Source organism: Calonectris borealis, chromosome 7 (assembly GCF_964195595.1).
Source record: "Calonectris borealis chromosome 7, bCalBor7.hap1.2, whole genome shotgun sequence".
NCBI classification, from domain to species: domain Eukaryota; kingdom Metazoa; phylum Chordata; class Aves; order Procellariiformes; family Procellariidae; genus Calonectris; species Calonectris borealis.
The window spans coordinates 12,584,165-12,603,863 of NC_134318.1; the positions used below are offsets into that span (position 1 = coordinate 12,584,165).

Consider the following 19,699-nt stretch of genomic DNA (forward strand, 5'->3'; position numbering starts at 1 on the left):
TCTTCTCAAAATAATATTCACTTTCTACCTGAATTCATTACTACGCATGCATTTTCTTGTAGAAAAAAGTTACTTAAAATAAGACACAGAAATTCTGACCTGATCTCACAGTAAATCCAGGGCTATAATAATTTCCTTTATTTTCTATTATATTCATTTTAATACAGCACAATCTGCATATGTAATAGATTGTATTTGCAACATGAGTTTGCTGTAACCTCCAGAATAGTGGTGCTGTGAAAAGAAAAAGGGTTCAGTGGACAAAGCCTGTATACATTTGTTACTGCAACTGCACACATATTTTAATTTTCAGCTAACTATCAAACTCCCTCTGAACATGACCACTGAAAAGGAATTTGTGAGATACCCGAGGGATCAGCTATACTCTGTTTCCACCAGTGCTGTCAGAGGCATGAAAAAATAGTAAATTTAAAGATTAGTCTTCAGGCAGCATTCAGAATTGGTAGCAAAGCAAGAGAGAAGAAAAAACAAGGCAATGTACTTGGCTACTGTGGGTTTTCTAAGCTCTGGAGCATTTTTTATTTCCACTATTTATATATTCACAGGGGAAACAGTGCCTGCAGGGATTCCCCTTCATATAACAAAAATTCCTAGATTAGAACAAAGTGTTTCATTTCTGTCCTGTTTGGAGGAAGAAACAGTAATTTTCAGTTCCTCTTTCACTTCATTGCTGACAACTGTAAGAGCTGGAGGTATTGTGACTGAAATGCCCTTTGATCTATCTGCTGTAAGAATGATGGTGACTGTTTCACCGATATATTAAAGAGTACACTCTGTACATGAGTAATTTTAGGCGTTCTGGTATATCTTCTGAAAATTGTTCTAGACTTTATGAACCTTTATTTTGCAATGAAGAAAGTAGAGCAAAGCAGAAATTTTCAATAAGAATGGAAATCTCTCCCTATCACATTATTAAATGTCATTTTATAGGGGTTTTTATGTGAATTTCATGAGATGTTCCAGAGTGATTTTACTTTTAAAATTATATATGAAGATAGCTTTTAGCTCCTTCAGAGGCACTGATCATAGACAAGTGCTCTGCTGGGAAGACCAGCAAGCCTCAAAGACTGACCCCAACTTCTGAGTTGCCAGCAGAACCAGAAGTCTAGCCAGACAAGACCGCTGAAGAAACCAGCTGGGATGACAAGCTGACACCCAGATGCCACTGCTTCAAAAACTCGTTCCCAAGCTGGGCATCTGCACCCTCCTGCTGCCAAAATTACCCTGTGAGTAGCCACAGCAGTCAGCTCCAAGGACGAAGCAGATGGAAGAGGAGCTCAGACCGAGCGCAGCCTGCCAGCAGCAAAATGCTTGCTGCCTGGGGAGTGATATCATTGTGCTTGCGTATGCACGCACCAGCGTGCCCTAAAACTGCGTTTCAATTTTCAAAGTTCAAACACTGCCAAGCACAGTTACGCACTTGTGTCTCTAATGACAGGATGCATCTTACTAGGAGCAGTGAAGATCGATGGTTTACTTATGGGATAACGGCATGCTTACAAGGATATTGTTAGAGTGGAGAGACTGAAAATTTGACCTATTTCATTTTCTTAAATTGGTTTGCAGAGCCCATTGTGAGACTTTGTGTGAATGCCTATGTTTAAAATACATGCTTCGCTGCTCATGGAGAATAAAATCACAGCCAGCAGTCTGGCATTCATGAGAAAACCAGAGTCAAAAACCAAACATTCATTAAAGACTCAAATGTCAGCTTCAAACTTCCAAAAAGCTATTTATTATCACTGAGGCAAATGAAAGCCTGAATAAAATTTTCCTAAAACCACAGAAAAACAGACCTCAATTGTATATTTATTCAAGCCTTCTGACAGCAAGGAATCTAACTAGTGTATTATTTAGTGCTTTGCCCATTCTCGTTTTAAATATCTCAAACAATAGGGCTTCCAAAGGTTTCTTTGGAAGACTGCACTCTCAGAATCTTTTTTTTTTAATTGATAAGCAGCTTTTCTTTCCTTTTTTTTTTTTTTTTCCGCTTTTTACTTAGTTACACATCTCACTTTTCCCTACCTACAGTTTCTATTCTCTGAATGCTTACTGTCCAGCTATTTATTATGACTATTTATCATAATTATGAGTGTTTTCTTAGTGTGTTTTATAACAACATGTTAACACTAATACAAGGCCCAGATTACCCTGTAATGCTCAAGCTTGTTAGCCACAGGCATTGGCTTCGCTCACTAAACGTCTCAAGAATTTGGCACAGCTAACACTAAGTGTCCAGGGAAAGTCTAGCAGGAGACATTTGATAAAGAAAACTGAACACAAGAGTCGGACAGGAGGACAAGAGGTAATATTGAAATTGCAAAACAGAGTATAAGATTATCATTTTACCCTACCTCATTTATAAATAAATATGGGTGCAACCTAGATTTCAGAGGCAATAAAACATGAAAAATGGAGGTATTGACCCTTTCTTCTAGTCTCTGTTGTCCTGATAGAGCACTGAACAAAAATTCAATGAAATAATTATAGAGAACTCCAGCAATCAAAAGAGAGAGTCTGAGCTTGCTCCAGAATGTACCTGGGGTTCTAGCCTCCAGATGCTCACAAAATCACACATGTCCAGAGGACACCCATGGTTGGTTGGGTTTTTTTAACCAATTATTTTGCTAACGCACCCTGTATAAAACACATGCCTTTGGGCTTCAGGGAGAGATTATGTCGTGCAACAGGCAGTAAAGTCAGTTCAAGGATACTTTTCATTCATGTGGTACTCAAAAACAGTTTCACCGTGACTGAACATCTGTCCAAAAGTCCAAATTAGACTTTACTAAAGAGACATGCAAATACAGGTTTGTAATGGAAGGAAAAGAAAAATGTGGCTCATCAATCCTTTATGGGAGAAAGTGAATACTTAAGACAGGGCTTAATCAATATTTAGTGCCCCCAGTACCACTGAACAGCTGTGTAATAACAGCAGTGTAAATAGGTCAAATGAGAGTAAGGCCGTTTAGTTGGACAAAACTGCAGGATCAGGCCCTTAAGTTTAGGCAGCCAAACACATCTTCAAAAAATAACTCCACTTACAGTAGTTAAATTGCAGTCATTCCTGAAGAGAAGACAGTTCATAAATAAAAATGCAGCTCTGTAGGAGCAACTGCTAAGAGATGCCTACAAAGATATCTGATGGTCAAGTCTTTGAAGAATGACATTTTTACACAGGGAGAAGAGTAGTTATTTCAATGAATACCCTCCCACACTTCTCAACATCTTCTCTTCAAATACGTCAAAGCAATGCCTGGAATAGTTCTTCAGTAGAGAGGTTGGACTCTGAATCCTGTGAGGCATAAGCTCATTAATTTTGTGACACAGTTTGCTGGGGTTTTCTTTTTGCCTTTTTAATCTTACTGTATATTTTGGACCATGCTAAATGATTTCAGATACACTGTGTCCCTGTAATATATTTTAATTAAATAGAATCTTACATAGATTGAACTTACTAACTGTATAAATGGTAAATACGGGAAGAAACAAACTGTAATGGGAATTACATTTCTAAAGAGAAATCTTTCTTCAAAAACATAAACAGAAAAAAAATTTGATTTTGAGTTTATGAACACATCATGAATAACCTGATGAAAGAAAAAAGGTCTTCATCAAAAATCAAGTTTGTAGATAGGCTTCAAAACTAATTTTTAAAGGGGAAGATTTTGGAAAGAAGCAGGTTATGCATTAAAATTTCTTCAAATTGACTCTGTAAGACTATGTCTGAAATATTCTAAACAGTTTAATAGTGGTAATCCCACTAAACACCATTCAAATGCCACACAGGGATACATACTAGATCTATGTAGGACTAGCTAGATTTAACTATAAATCCTGAAGTGCTTCAGTATTCTCTCTCCAGATAAGGCAATACTGACAATTCTGATGGCCCAAACCACAGGATACTCATCGGCAATGGAAGACAGCAAGTTCTAAACTGTCTCTTTTCCACTTAAAAAAAGTAAGAGAGATGGACATGGAAAATCGTATATGAACAATAAGAAAGAGATAAGTGTAGTCCTCTGAAGTCAAATAAAATGACTAAGACAGGAAACTTTATAAAGCGTTTTCTCCAGTTGAAGCAGAAACCCAGCTGAGTATATTATACGTGCAAGAAATAACGGCATGAGCAAAATTTTGACAAGTGGGTTGATGGAATAAGATTGGATTTCCACAAAGCATTCAGAACAGATGAGTTTTTGGATGAGCTTGCAGAACAGCCTGATCTTTAAAAGCCTTGTCAGAATGCCAAACGGGGATGATCACCCACTGAAAAACAACTTTCCAGGATATGGTACTAAAGACACTGAGAACAAAATCATTCCAAAAAGATTTTCATTAATTTAGCCAGAACAAAGTTAATAATCCATGACGTAAATGTTTCTTTCTTTACTAGCTTGTTAAAAACACTAAATTCTCCCCTATAAAAATCTTACAGCTAGAGACTGACAGAGATTAGCTTATTCTTCCTCAAAGTCATTAAATAAATAATTAACCAACAGTAGCTGGTAAGTTACCTTGACAACAAAGAATTATTAATATGAGATTGCCCAAGGGAGAATGAGCCAGGGATTTCCAAACTGTGGTGTTAATCAAACTGCTTCAAAGCAACGCAAGGACTCGGTCTGGCAGGCGGTCGCTGCCTCTGGTGGATTCATGCAGCCTGACATGGAACTGGGAGCTACTGCAGCAGGGGTAATTTAATGATGTACTTCTGTACAGCAAAAGGTCAAAACTATTTTTTAAGCAAGAAAAAGGAAACAGAAGATTGGAAGTACCTGAATTGCAGGACCATTAATAACACATCAGTCATACTCAGAAATTAATATGAGCTGTATGCCCACAAGGTGTTACGTAAGATGCTTTGGCAAAGGCTATGAAAAAAATGCTGCTACAGAACACTTCAGACATAACTGCACATGCTAAAAGCATCCTATATTCAGTCTGTAGAAACTTAAAGATAACACAAGATATACTGGGGGCAGCTAATTTGAGAGATCTCACATGTGAGATCATGATATTTCATTCCAGTGTGGCTGGACATGATAGTTATGGAATCAACTTCCAAAAGGAGAACTTTATACCTCCGCACTTTTTTATATCTCTTTCTTGTTTCTAAGTTTATAGAGAGGAACTAATGATCAAAGCATAACATTACTGTTCCATTCTCTTAAAGAGAGTTTCTAAGGCAGTATAATATTTCTGGAAGAAATCTGGGAATCAGCAGGAAGAGGGTCCTTAAAGGGTCCTAGTCAGTGAAATTTAGCAATAGGGCACGAGGCTGCTCATGCTAGCAAACAAGTGACTGTTTTAACAAATAAGATCTTGCTCACAGACGTCTGTCAGAGCCTTTCAGATGAGTCTCTGAATTAGATTATGCATGAACCAGCATACAATACTCAAAATCCTGCTGTAATGTAAGATTTTTCCCCAATGAGTGATTTGTTGGTGCGGGATAGATAATTTTTTCAACATTCTGGAAATTGCTTTGATCCTCTGAAATGGGATCCTTTGTTCTCATTACAGTGTACCTCAGAGTTACTAACAAAAATCAGAAGTATCTTTTCTTTCTAAACCAAGACAGACATAGACTTTCCCCTGTGCAGAAAGAATAGACCAGTGCTCAGAACTACAGTGCATGAGATTGGCATTTCCCAAATTTTGCCACCGCTATGACAGTATCGGAGTCGGCAGGTGTTCTCTTCAAGAAGGAAACGTCCATATCCCTCCCCCAGAGGATTTCAGTCTCCGGAGCTACAACTTTTTAGTAGGGCACAAATAAGTAAAACAAACATCCCCATCCATGTTCCTTAGAAAATCTTGACCTACCCATTCTCTTCCTGAGAATCTCGCTACCTCTCCTGGTTTCCCGTAAGCCTCACACCTTCCTCTTCCAAAGTTCTCCCAAGCCAGCACATGGGTTCCTTCTGGAAGGACCCCTCGCCCCACATTGCCTTCCTGACCAGGCTGCAGCAGCCCAGACTGCCAACAGCCCCCTCCCCACAGCCTAACCAAGCCCTTTCTAGACTCACTCTAACACACAATACCCACACTCGCCAACTCACAGGCTCAGCCACTGTGTCCTCACTCAATCCATCTCAGGTTAACACTGAATTTGCAACAAAAAGGTTCTAAGCAAGCTTATATTCTCAGTCTCACTAAAGTTTTCAGTTTTATCCAACAGCTTCAACAATGATACAAATGAGATTCTTAACTGTGTCTAAAGTAAACCACAAACACATGAAGTCCCATTGAAAGTTCAAGACCTGTGTTTCTAAATTATTGCGCTATCCTTGGAAATAGCACCTAAAATTATATTTAAATTATTGCAGAAAAATTCTGACATCTGGGATAAATTGCCAAGACATCTTGAGCTGTTGCTTACACCAGAGTGAAATCTGTTATCAAAATCTGGAACTTGAACTAGTAGTGCATACTTCACACACTCAGACAATTATCAGCTGCTAGAGACTTCTGAGACTGTTGAAATGGGACAGATTGAATACATCAGCTGTATTCAGTCCATTTAACTAAATATGAAATGCTCCACAGCCCAATACCTATCAGAGTTCTGTTATTCTCCCAGATTAACTCTTTCACAACAGATGTCTAATAGGCATAAATATAATAAGCAAGCAGTAACACCACAAGACTATGATAGCACAACTTTTTCTTTTTTCAAATGGAAAAAGATTCTTAAGAGAATGAAATATGCAAAATCAGCTTTGAGTTAGTGCAGCCACTTGCTGGTACTTCATGGACATAACATCATATCTAAAGCACTCAGTCCTGGGAAATAAAATAAATAATTAAGTCAGGAAAAGTTGACCGAAGGTTACATGCTCAGATTTATCTGTAGCCATTTTATTCTTCCTCTGAGTTAATACAGTCACAGAAAACTCTCTCATGTCAAATTCCTAAGATGGACTTTTCTGCTGCGCACAGCTACTGACCTGCAGCATCTGAAGATAACCTTCTTGTGGATCGCACAGCAGTGATGATATTCGGTGATTGTTCCTCATGCATCTCTGGTTGTTGTCCCTTGAGAGAGGGAAAATTTGCCGGATAACTGTCATCCTCCCCAGAGCACTATGTACCAACTCTAATATTTCATTATCAGTGATTTCCTGTGAATGGAGACACAGTCTTTTAAAAACATATATTTGTCCAGATGTTTTATGTATTCCTTTCATTATGGGCTAAATATTTTTAAAAAGACAATAGAAGGAAAAAGTTACAGACGCACATATTTAGTCTAGGCTAAACGTTCTTATTTTGTGTTTAATAACAACAATGGTATTTTTTTTACGCATCATGTGAAACAAAAGAAAACAGCTTAACACACCATCTATCTTGGCAATACTAACATACTGCAGAGGTAGTTCCTCATAGAAAAGCACCAAGATGGTCTCAACAGGTTTCTGAGTAAAAAACAAGAGCCTTCAAACCAAATTTATATAGAAAGAGTTTTGGTTTAACAGAATAGAACCTCACTACATCCTCAGAACAAAACAACAAATGGAAAACGTAACTGTCTTTAGGAAATATGGCCCTTACACCTGAGATCAAGGTTACAAAAAAGTACTTCTCCCGTAAGAACAGGAGATCATTTCTGCAGACTAATCCTGATAATGACTCAAGGAAGTCTTCTGAGGTTATCTGTATTAGGAAATAAAAAATAGGAGAAACTTCATGGAAGGGATTGACACATTTAGGAATGCAATATTTCTGCACACAGTATAATTTGGGATAAGATCTAAGGAGATCTCAAGGACAGGCTGTTCTTCTTTCCAAGGCTTTGCACTGTCTAAAGCTTCTTTGCAGATCTTCCCATGTCCCAACCTCCTAATTCATCCTGGGACAGAGCCTGCATCTGCTGCCCTTATATTGCAACCGAAGCCAACTCAACTATATGCTTTTCTTATTTTGAATTTTAAAAAAGCCAGAAAACCAAAACCTCTTTTTTTACCCCAGGATAAATGGTTTGAAAATCACAGGCTTAGCTGATCCTGAAATCAGAACAGCGGTACAGGTTGTGATGGTTATTTCCTGCCAGGAGTTCACTGTGAGGAAGGACAGGCAGTGGCACCGCTGACTGCATTCGTTCCCCCAGGCGCCTCCTCCGCAGGGAGCAGCTTTACCTCCCAGCTCCTTACCGCTGCCACCAGCAGCACCTGCAAGTCACTTCAGCCCATCGCCAGCACGTGTTGGCTGCACCGGCTGCACAGCTGGGCCAACGCATTGCCCAGCCTGTACCGGGCTGCTCTCAGCCCCTTGCAGGGTAGGGGGCTGCAAATAATTCAGGTTGCTGTACTTACTCAGTCAACAGGGCCCACACCTCGCGATGTGTCATCAGCAGAAGTCAACCTGGCCACGTACTTTTAACATTCAAGAAAAAAAATATTTTGTTTTCTTGCTATTTTCTCTGTCAAGCTGTGAGTGAAATGACCATGGGGCTATTATAATTACTTGTTACGGTTGACTAGTACTGTAGCTTTGGCTCAATTTAGTTCTTCTTTGCTGATTTCCCATCATTTTTTAGGAACATGAATTTTTAACTTTGCAGAAGGTGAAATTCATTGCATTAACGACAGACCAACTGGTGCGGTGTGAAAACAGAAAATCAGAAAATAAGTATATTCTTACAAAAGTCAAAGACTTTGAGGCTTAATAGAAAATGCTGGCTGGCACCTGTAGCCTTGCAGGGAGACACAGGAGGAGACCCACAAGCTCTACAGATTCCTCCAGACTGCTCCCTTGGATTTCTCTTCTGTGGGGCTGAGGGGTTAAAGCCACACAGTGTGTCTAAGCTGTGGTCTGAGGAGAGACAATTTTATGGGATAGCTTTAACTCATAACCCCTAGGCTGCATCCCTTGGCAGGCAACTCAGACTGAGTGGCTGGAAACAGAAAAAAAAAGATCACGAATTATCCAAACCTTCAGTTCACCTCACACATTTTGTTTCCTCCCCAAGCGATGCACAGCCTTTCAAAGACGTCTCATAACATGTGTCAAAAATGCTTGACCTGAGACATGTAAGCCTATACGTAGCAGGCCAGAACTGCTTCCTCCATGGGATTTCCAGAAGTAAGGTAGTGGATGAGATCAATTATGTTTGACACATTAACCCAGGTTCTTCCCGCCTAGCTATGGGCACAAAGTGAGTCCTGAACGTAAAAGCCTAGTTACTGTACAGCCAAAGAAGAAAAATAGGAGCCTCTGGAGGGAAATTCAGAACCTAAGTTGGGCTAAATCTGACTCTGAAAGTGCCACCTTGTTCTGTGTGGACAGCTGACAGTAGCTAAATCCTTCAACGCCTCAGTTCAGCACATAACGCCAAGGGGAACAAAGCTCCTGTATTTTTTTTAGCTGATGGTTGTTCATGCCAGCAAACCATCCATTCCTTTTAGAAATTGGGTTCCTTTTCAGAAATGTAAAAGCATATAAAAAAAAGTTGTTGTTGGAAGAGCTGGGAACAAAAGGTCCATGTCTGCATTTTTGAGCCGGGGCTCTAAAAGCTAAAGGTAACCATGGGCCCTTCCACGCCGGCTGACAGGGCGGTACAGCCGCGGGCAGCACTGCAGGGCAGGTCCGGGAGCAGGGCAGCGTGGCTGAGCGCCTGAGCTGCCGAGGAGCGCGCGTCACCACCACCCCGCACCGGAGCGGCCCGGCTGCGGCCTCCCTGGCCAGGGGCCTGCGGCCCTTCCTCTCGCCTGGCACGGGCAGGCCCCGCAGGCTCTTCTCCAGAAAGCTCGTGGTCCTGGCTTAGCAGAACATGAAATGTCACATGCGGAAAGGTCACCTGCGTTCCCACTGTGATAAATACAGGGGAAAAAAAAAAAAAGAAAAAATCCAAGCCAAAAAACGAAAGCCGGGTATGTGTGAAGTTGGCTCTTACTTTTACCCCCATCAGAATAACAGCATATATCCAAAAAATAGCTCTAAGCCTTGGAGTCACAGGGGAAAAAGCATTTCGCGCTGATCTTACAATTAAAGTCCATTCATCTAGTTATTGGTTTAAAAGTAATGCATTTTCTTTCCTGTATATGATATGAAAATTTTCTTTACACTGTGAAACTGACAACTAAGCAAATAATTTAATTTGACCCTAGAGGGTTTTTTTTCAAACAAACGTATCCCAAATTTCCAGTCTTGCTCTTGGATCATTACACAGCAGAAGACAGCACACAGTAATTACCTTCCATATCATGCATGAATGCTGTGTTCTCAGTAGAGCTTATCAGCTGGTTTGGCCAGGCAAGCGCTCCTTGTAAAATTCCATATCATATGCCCGCTTTTTGGCTTTCATGATCCCATGATGTTGCTACTGCAACATGGGGTAAATCTTTACTTAATACAGATGGTGGGTTCTGCTTGTTTCAGGGATACGCTTTAAGGTTAAAGAGCCTAACTCTCTATTGCTTGGCACTTTTAATAGAAGTTTGCACTTGGGCCTGTAAATATTGCATTTCTTGAATGAGGATGGAGGGAGAGCACTTTACCCAGATGTTGTTTTATCTAAGTGCTCTCATCCTGGATTTTTCCTTTACTAAGGGAAAGAGTTTGGCTATTCCAAATATTTCAGGGAGCACTTAAATATTTTGGTAGGCAGACATCAGTGTAAGACTGACTATTTACCCAGGCTAGTAGTAGTTGTCACCACCCTACTCAACACTGAAAGGGTATTCCTTTAAACACTGTAGTTTTTGTTCATGCGGCATATTAATGGCAAAGTTTACTCTTCAAGAATTTGTGGCATTCATTTTTCTATTTATTTGCACACAAATATTGGTCAGTTGGGGAATTCATTTATCTATTTATTTTTCTGCACACAAAGAATTTCAGTTAGTTTGTAACACCTAGCCATATTGCTCAGGGGAATATTTAAATCTGCTCTAGTTGTGCTCAACTATCATAACACAAATTGCAAAATGAGACAATTATGTTTCACATTACAATCTCTATTTTCCTAGAGGTAATGACAGAAAATTATAAATTTTAATGACATTAATAATTTAAAGAACCAAAAGAGATTTCCAGAAAGCATATCCCTGAGAAAACTGGAGGATTAAACTGAATGGCAATGAAGACAAGGACACTCATGGAGACAAGCTATAGATTTATGTGGAATTTTTGCATTAAGATCAATACTGTTTGTTGTGTTATTCTAATTCCCCTCAATGCACTATGTACATCTATAAAGGGACAGTTGTTCACTTGTTGAAAATGCAGAAAACATCCTTCAATTAGCTGTTTTTTAAAAGATTCGCGACAGCTTACCCTGTAGATAGATTTATTCAACTTTAATATTATGCTGGCTTCTCTGCATCCCACATGAACAGACACACACACATATATATATAAAGGTCAATTCATTTTTCATAGCACAGAAAACATTCTAATACAAGTCTGCATGACTACCTGTCCAACTCCCATCCTCATTGTCCTCCCACACATCCAACACTACCTCATTTCTCTTCCTTTTACCCGATGCTCCTAAAAATCTCTACAGGGATGTATTCATAATTTAATTGAATTAGCTCTATTTCTAGATATAAGGACTCTGCACTGGGTGTCCAGAAATCTTTCCCAGATCATAGCAAATGCCTATACAGTAAAAGATCCTCTGACTTAACAAAATATTATTCCATACTAAAAAGTAATTATCTCAGGAAAAAAAAATAGAAAAGAACACAAAATGATAGTTATCAAAGGCTGGACAAAACAAAAAAAAAATCACCATTTATTTTAATGTGGATTTCACTGGTAAAACAACTCACCAAAGCTCGTCTAACCTTGCTCCTAGCTGACTAAGTCTGTTTCTGTGTAATTCAACAGCATTAGAATTAGGTCAGTTCTGAACCCTAGAAATTTCTTCGAGCAGGAGGCAGGTACACATGCAATACAGTTTCATGTATTTGAAAAGATCTTAGAATGCTTACCCTACTTGCATTCGTAAACTATCATTAAAAAGGCTGCTTTTTTTCAAGAAAAAATAAGGCACGGGGAAGTGTAAAAGATTTATTAACTTCTTGTTATCAGAGTAAACACAAGCATCATTACACAGACTGATGTTTTTTAAAAAAAAAATAATATTTTGACACTACCATATGTAGAGAATGACTGAGCAGAATTCTAGTCTATCAGACAGTCCTGGTTCTACCCAAGTAAAAATGAAGCCATAACAATTTGCACAGGCTTGTGGGTCTAACCGTTGATCACCCAAAGTGTATATAACATAGGAATTTCTAGAAAAAAAGAAAAAGGTTTTCCAAACAAAAGTGAAGAACAAACACTGCATTCATAAGGGATCTTTCTTCCGAAGTCGTGAGTTTCCCCAAGATTACTCTACGAGCCCTGCGCTAAGAAAACACTGTTCACCATGCATTATCTAACACCTCCCTACATGCTACCCTTGGGGAAAAAGTAGTTTGCTGAGATAGACTTTATCTGATAATTACTATTCTATTTTCTGCTCATTTTTTTCAACCTTTGAAAAATATTGTGTAGAGGAATATAAGAAAGAAGTGCCCAGATGATAGCTGAGAAGACATTTGATTCTCAAATCAAGAGGATGAGTAACTACAGATATATTGAGCATGTCTGACATGGTGAAAGGAAAGAAAACAGCTATTGGAAGAAGCAATGGAGCTGAAGGATAGAAATGGAAAGTAAGAAATACGTCGCACCAGGAGAGAGATGACGGGACACTTTCTCGTCCCTCATATAAGAAACTGCCTCCTACAGACAGTGAAACAGTGGTGAAGAGACACCTACGAAAACAGCAGAAATAAGAGAATTGAGCTAGAGTCCAGAAAAGGATTAGCAGAAACATGTTTTGAGAAAGGGGAAAGCAAAAAGCATCAATAATCTTTTTCTGCACTTTGTTCTGACTGATCACCTAGGTTGAGTTTGGGAAAGTTTTATTAATCAGCTGAAGATCTAGAAATTCATCTGCTGGCAGTACTACCAGCATCATTTGGGAAGTGTCATCTGTCCAAAAAGGAAGAATAATGTCAACTGCTGTCTAAAATTTTTGACTTGCATTCAAGTGATGTTGATAACACCATCTCAACATGGCTCAGAGTTCCCCCAGTCCCTTAGCACTGTAACTTTCTGTCCAAAGCTTCTCACCACTGATGAAACATGTACTCTTGCTATATTTCCAAATTTTTTTATTAATTCTTCTGCAGAAATTACAAGACCTTTTTTTCCTGCTTTACTTCTCCCTTCTCCTTTCTCCTCTATTATGAGGGCTTCTTCTGACAAGTACCATCATAATTGGGAAGAATTTAACCAAATACTTTACAGCTGCAATTGCTATAGTAGTTTCTCTGTGCTTACTGCCTCCAACTTTTCCAAACCATGAATCTTTTCTGTGGATTGAAAAGAGAAAATATCCAAAAGCATCCTCTTCTAGATGTTAATTAGAGTTTAGTTTTATTTTTCAATTAAAGCTTACAAAAATTTCAGCTGTCTTCTAACTACTGAATACTTCACTTTCCTATGGATTTGGAATCTGTATAATACTCTATTTCTGTAGCTTCATGCTATTTATTTTGGATTTCTCATTGAAAACAGAGTTTCACCAATAACAAACTGGTCCCTGTCTTTTTTTTTTTTTTTTAAATGTATTTATGGTTAGCACTGTACATAAGAAGCAAAATAAAGCTATTGATGATTTTTTAAAAGCCCTAGTTATTAAGCTCAGGTTAGTACAAGAAAAACGGCTAGCTTACTACATTCTATCAATAAAAAAGTGTCTTTGGTTTGCAAGAGCCATTACGAATACAACTTACCTTTCTGCTGTCCACCCTGCAGTGTTGCAGCATAGGTTGTTTCGTTGATTTTTTTGTTTGCTTGTTTTTAAACAGGACAAATAACAGCACAAGCTTTTCTCAACCTTAGAGTCAAGCTACTCTGCATAGCATTAAACTATATGTTGAATTGTGCAATACAGAAATACAGTCTGTGCAGTCCCCGTGAACACACACACATTAGGAACTGTGCTAGTGCCTCTACCAGGACAATCAAGAGTATGATTCCTCCCTCCTTTACAAAGCTTAATTCTGGAAATTTTACAGTAGTTCACAGAAAAATGCAATGCACAGGAAGAATGCATGAGACTTATTTTGCAAAATAACATAGTTCTGCTTTATTAGAAAGAACTCCTCCCTTCTTTAAGTGTTGTGCCATGACAAATACCCACCATGGGTTCGTACTTGACCTATAAGGAGGATTTTTCCCCCCATAGTACAGAGTGTCTGATAATTTAGACAGTAAGGAACTAATGTAATGAAATTTCCACTAGTTCTCCCCACTATTCCCATAGTTCCAGTTTGAGAATTTAGAAGTGAATATTGTTTGAATTTCAGCATTTGTTATTCCATATGGTACAGAATGTGGTAATTCTAAGACTAAAAAATCAGGGTAATAAGAAGTTATTTTGTATTAATAACAAATACCCCTTTGTATCTGATCTGATAAGGGCTAATCTGAATCAATGAGAATGAATTCAATGGAAAAGCAACAAATGAAAACTGTATTCAAGTAGAAGCCCTAACCTTTAGTTTTCAGATTTATTTTTTACACCTTATAATTAAATCTATTTTAAAACACTGAAACCGCCAGTAATTCATTACTAGGCATCTTTCTATCAAAACTACATACAATTACAATGTACTCCTCCATTTCAAATGACTGATATCGAGAAATATGATGCTAGGTTCATCCCTGGGTAAGTCAAATCACTGAGGCTACCCGAAGGGTGGATTTGGCTGACGGAATCTAATAAAACATAATCGCTCTAGCTTGCTCAGTGGTAGACAGAGAAGGATGGAGTTCCACACTGATTGGAAATAAAATGTGAGTCACAGTTCCCATAAACTTCATGTTTGTCAGCAAAAGTATTGAATAAATGATTCGATCAGAAGTATATGCAGTGACTATTTGTATAAACTGTCACTACCATACCCATATTGAAAAAAGATAAGTGGAAAGACCTAGAACAGAAGGTGCAGATCAGAAAATACTCAGTGGTGTTCATAATACAGTTGTATTTGTCTTTCCAAACTGAGATATGAAAATATTTAGCAGACTTACATAATGTGAGTAGGATGCTGAAAAACGAAGAATAAAAAACAACAGCAGAACCAGGTGTGAAGACAGAGATGATGATGAGATGGAAGAAAGTAACCAAGGAAGTTGTTCCTATTCATTATCATATTTAGATCATAAACCATTTCCCAATACTCAATCTAATTTTTACTGCAGAAGATTAAATTGCATTTCCTTTATCTTTCCAGAGTGAACATGTGATCATATTCTACTTTTAATTGTATCTGTTCTACTGCTATACCCTTGCGCCATCTTCTGAGTTTCATAGGAGACAAACCTAATTATTTCAACCTTTCCTCATGGGTCATATTTTACTAAGCTTTCATCATATTAGGTGCTTTCCTCTGGATTTTCAAAATTGTTCTGCATTCTCTTGTTTTGTTTTTGTGTCTTGCCCCAAACCTGCAATACTGTTCCGACAAGGCAAAGTTGATGCCAAGCTGAGCAAAATAACTGCCTCCCTTATCTTACAAAGGATGTTTCCAGTAACATATCCAAGGACTAGATTTGCTTGTTTTGCAAGACCACAACAATATTGGTTGATATTCTGTTTGCTATCCACAAGGATTCTAAGTTGGTTCTGCAGATGCTCACCAGCTATATCTCATTTTGTAGCCACACCCAAAGTACTCAGCACTTCCCTATATTGAATCTCATCTGATGGAGTGTCTCAGATTTATCTAAATAAACTGGAACTATTACAATATGTTTTTAACACTCTGGTTTAATAGTTATTAATAGTTTCTACGAAGCCAGCATCAAGTCAGTCAGTAAAAACATTAACACCTCATTTTTCCATTGAGTAATCACCTTATACTTTCCTTTATCTTCTGCTATATCTAAACTTTTCTTGTTGTTTTTTATGACACCGGTGTAAGTCATTTTGCACCTCAGCCTCATTTTATAATCATTTACTTTGTTACAGCTTTACACTCCTCCTTAGCCCTTTTTTTCACCACTTTTTCTTTAGAATTCCTCTCTGATTTCAAGATCTGTAAAGATAACCCATTGGAACCATAACGATACCTTATTATGCCTTCATCTTCACAGAATTCCACAGTTCTTTTGCCATCCTTTACTCATCATATTATCTTTCCAAAAGCACTACTAGTTCCCTAAACTTGTGAAGTTGGACAAGCTTTTTATTGACGTCCATTACCCCTATTCTCCTTTTCTCACTTCTTCCTCTTCTTCAAACAATGTGTGCTACCATTTCACAATCACTTTCACACCAATTATCTTCTGCCCATTCTTCCTTAGCCATAATGAAAACTCAACTGACAGCTCCCTTAACTTTTTAAACATGTAGAGATAACATTGTCAATCACAGGAAATCGTGAAGCCTTGTCTGTGTCCCAACATTACTTTTTCAACTCCCAGGGTAATTAAAATCCTCATTATTTCAATTTCTTGTCTTTGGGGCATTTCTGTCAAAAATGCACTTTCAAAAAAAGTCTTTCTCAGTGTATGTCCTTTGTGTTTTTTCACGCAGCTATTCCACAAGTTTGGCCCTCACCTCTCCTTAGCTTCAGAGCAAGTTCGTGTGGTTTGGATGTGCAATACTACGTTGTACTCTCTTCATCCCTACATGTCCTTCATGAAAAATTATCTCCTGTCTCAACCGGTAGCCTTCTGCTTTGTCCTACAACTCAATTAAACTTCTGAAGAGTGTTGAAAGTTTGTTGAGAAAGAAATTAAAGGAAGGATATGATAACGGTGAAACAACTTATTTGAGTTATCAGTCAAATTCAGTACCCATTCTATTTCCATGAAGGGTAGTTGATTGCTTTGTGTACTTTACTGATTTACATGTAAAAATAATGAATGTTTAGAAACTTGGAATTAGAATTAAATATATTGATATGAGGGAATAAAATTCTGTGTTTAATTTGAAATTTTTTTTGTCCAAATTCCAGCTTTGCAGAACGATTTCTTTTATCTTTTTTCTCCCCTTGGAATGGAGAAAATTCCAAAACCATGAAATGTCTCACAAAAAGGGAAACATGGTTTCTAGTGCTATTTATACCCCCAGACCTACTGCTGCTGCTAATAAAAAAGCAGACACAGACTCCTAGAACATTGCTCCTAGGACAACCACATACAAATTCAGTTTCAAGTATTCCTCTTGTGCCTCTCCCACAGACATATGCCCTGGGCAATGCACAGCATTTTCTCTGAAGAGACAGAAAAAGAGAAGGGGAGGATGAAAAATGTCAGGAGGAACAGACAGAGATGCTTGATGTCAGGCACCAAAGAGAAAGAAATGTAAGAGAAAAATAAAAATAAGAAAGAAAAACAGAAAAAAAAAAGACAGAAAATAATCACCCAAAAAGGAGGGGCATCTACAACTGTGCCAGTCATGCTACAAGAAGAAATAGCACACATCTATCAAAGCCGGTAGGTCACTTCATCGGTACTTAAAGGCATAAACAGCAAAGATACAAGCAGAACACCAGACATGTTTTAACAGATCTTCCTTAGGGTCAAAATTGCTGTCATTGGCAACTCCCAACACAGTCAATGGTAATAAAACGTTTTGGACTATTCTGGAGACAAAGCTAATCATGGACTAGTCATTGTTCTGAAGAGTTGTTTGCTTTTGCAAGGATTTATACAGAAATCACAAATATTCTTGCTTTTAAAAAGCTACTTTGCATGTTTAACCCAGAACTCAGGGTTAGGTAGAATTTGTTACCTACACGAATGCAAGGAATGATTTAGTATTTCTAGAAGAATAAAAGTGAAGATGATGAAATATAAATCTAAAAAGGGGAAGGTGGTTAGAAAGACATTTCTTTTTTCCCCCTCAAATCTCCACTACTTTTGACAGCTCTGCATGTTTGAAACATAAAATATCTGAAATGAGAAAAGTAGACATACTTGCAAATATATATTTTTAAAACAGTAAGGTTTTTATGACTTTGCCTTAAAAGAGGACATATGAGGCCATGATATTGCCTGCAAAGACCTATCCCTGTGTATTTTCTTGTCCTGAAAGACTTGCTATATAATGTTTCAGGCTTCCAATCCCATACGATTAATCCAACTTCCAATTCACTAGCCTTTTTCTAAAGATGACTGAGTCCTTTTGCACCAGCAATGGCATCCAAACTGAACAAATACCTCAGCACAGAGACTTGGGTTATTGGAAACTAGCACTGCAGGATCTTGACAGTACAGCTCTGTAATTTGAGACGAACTCTTATATTCTACATTTGTTCATTTGCTGTGGAATAAGCTTACCAGCCATACAGTTTTAAGTTGGCTCATCACAAGCTTGGTGGTGTTGCTTGCCTAAAAAAATTAAAGTGATAAAATATGTTCGAACTCCAAAACTTAACTCCTATCCTGCCATATGGGACAGAAGCATAAGGAAAAAAACAAACCCAAATGTTTATTGGATTGTCAATACAGAGAGAGTAAAGTAGATTTAATTCAAGTAAGACAACAACAAAATCTCTTATTGAAATAATACTGTGCTATATAGTCATTCTTGCTATAGCAAGGTAAGTCCAAGGTTCAGATCCTCATTGGCTTGGCGAGAGGTGGGAGACAGGGCAGATTGTGAGAAGGTGTTCAATATCAGTAGACCTCAGTAATCTAACTTGTACCAGGCCCTTAAATGGTTCCCTGAAGTGAGAAAGGCCTGAAGGGTCTGTTTATAATCCAACGCTCTTCAAACAAGGAACCTCAATGGAAATAACCGTCATTGAGTTCTCTTCCTACTACTGCCCCTTCAGGTCTGTTAGCCCTATACCTCTCTCTCCTTGCAATGGGATCATTAGGTCACACAGACCATGAGGTGAAGAAAAAAGTGTAGGATCCTCAATCTGCCTGGGAGAAAAAAAGGACTGGCTAAGTATTTGGTCCATTTACAGAATGATCTACATCTGGCTTGCTACTCCTGCGGAATTACATCAAAAAGAGCCTATTTGACTGTTGGGAATGAAAAGTTAATTCCATTCTGCAAATCACAGCACCAATCAACATCCAGTCAAGGAATAACATATATTCCATCAAGTACCCATGCAGTTCTCACTGATACCAACTGGAAACACGTACACGGAAAGCATAATCAATCCGTCCTCTTGCTAGCATGGGGGTATGCACACTACTAAATAAGAAGCAAGCCCTAAGAAACCTCCATCTTTCTACAGATACATCCATGTGGATGCCTAATGTATCTTCTTTTCACAGTAACTTTAAGCACACAAAGACCAACAGTTTTCTGTTAAAAAAAAAAAAGATAATCAAGACATTTCATCCTCTTTCTGCCTTCAAAGAGTTATCCAAAGTTTCATGAATTTGAAAAGTGTCTGTAATTGTCTGTTTCAATTTAATTGCATTTTGAGATATTTATAAGTATGTGCATTAAAATTTTTCACTAAAAAGTTAACTTTAGATTTACATTTTGCTATCATAGCTTCCCTACCCAGTCTCTAGCCGTAAAAGAGAAAAAAAAAAGTTCCCAAAATAAAAGCAGAATGGACACCCTGTGTGATGTGTTTGTCTACGTGTATGTACGCACGTCTGCGCATGAGTGCTGAAGGTTTTTATT

General features: G+C 38.2%; 1 protein-coding gene across 2 annotated transcripts in view; it reads right to left on the reverse strand.

The window, feature by feature from the left end:
• GRID1 (glutamate ionotropic receptor delta type subunit 1) overlaps positions 1–19,699 on the reverse strand; it is a 542,454-nt gene that overhangs the window by 106,867 nt on the left and 415,888 nt on the right. For both annotated transcript variants that reach the window (XM_075154298.1, XM_075154299.1), the window contains exon 6: positions 6,978–7,151. In XM_075154298.1, the coding sequence (XP_075010399.1) occupies positions 6,978–7,151 (174 nt within the window). The remainder of the gene's footprint in view (positions 1–6,977; positions 7,152–19,699) is intronic.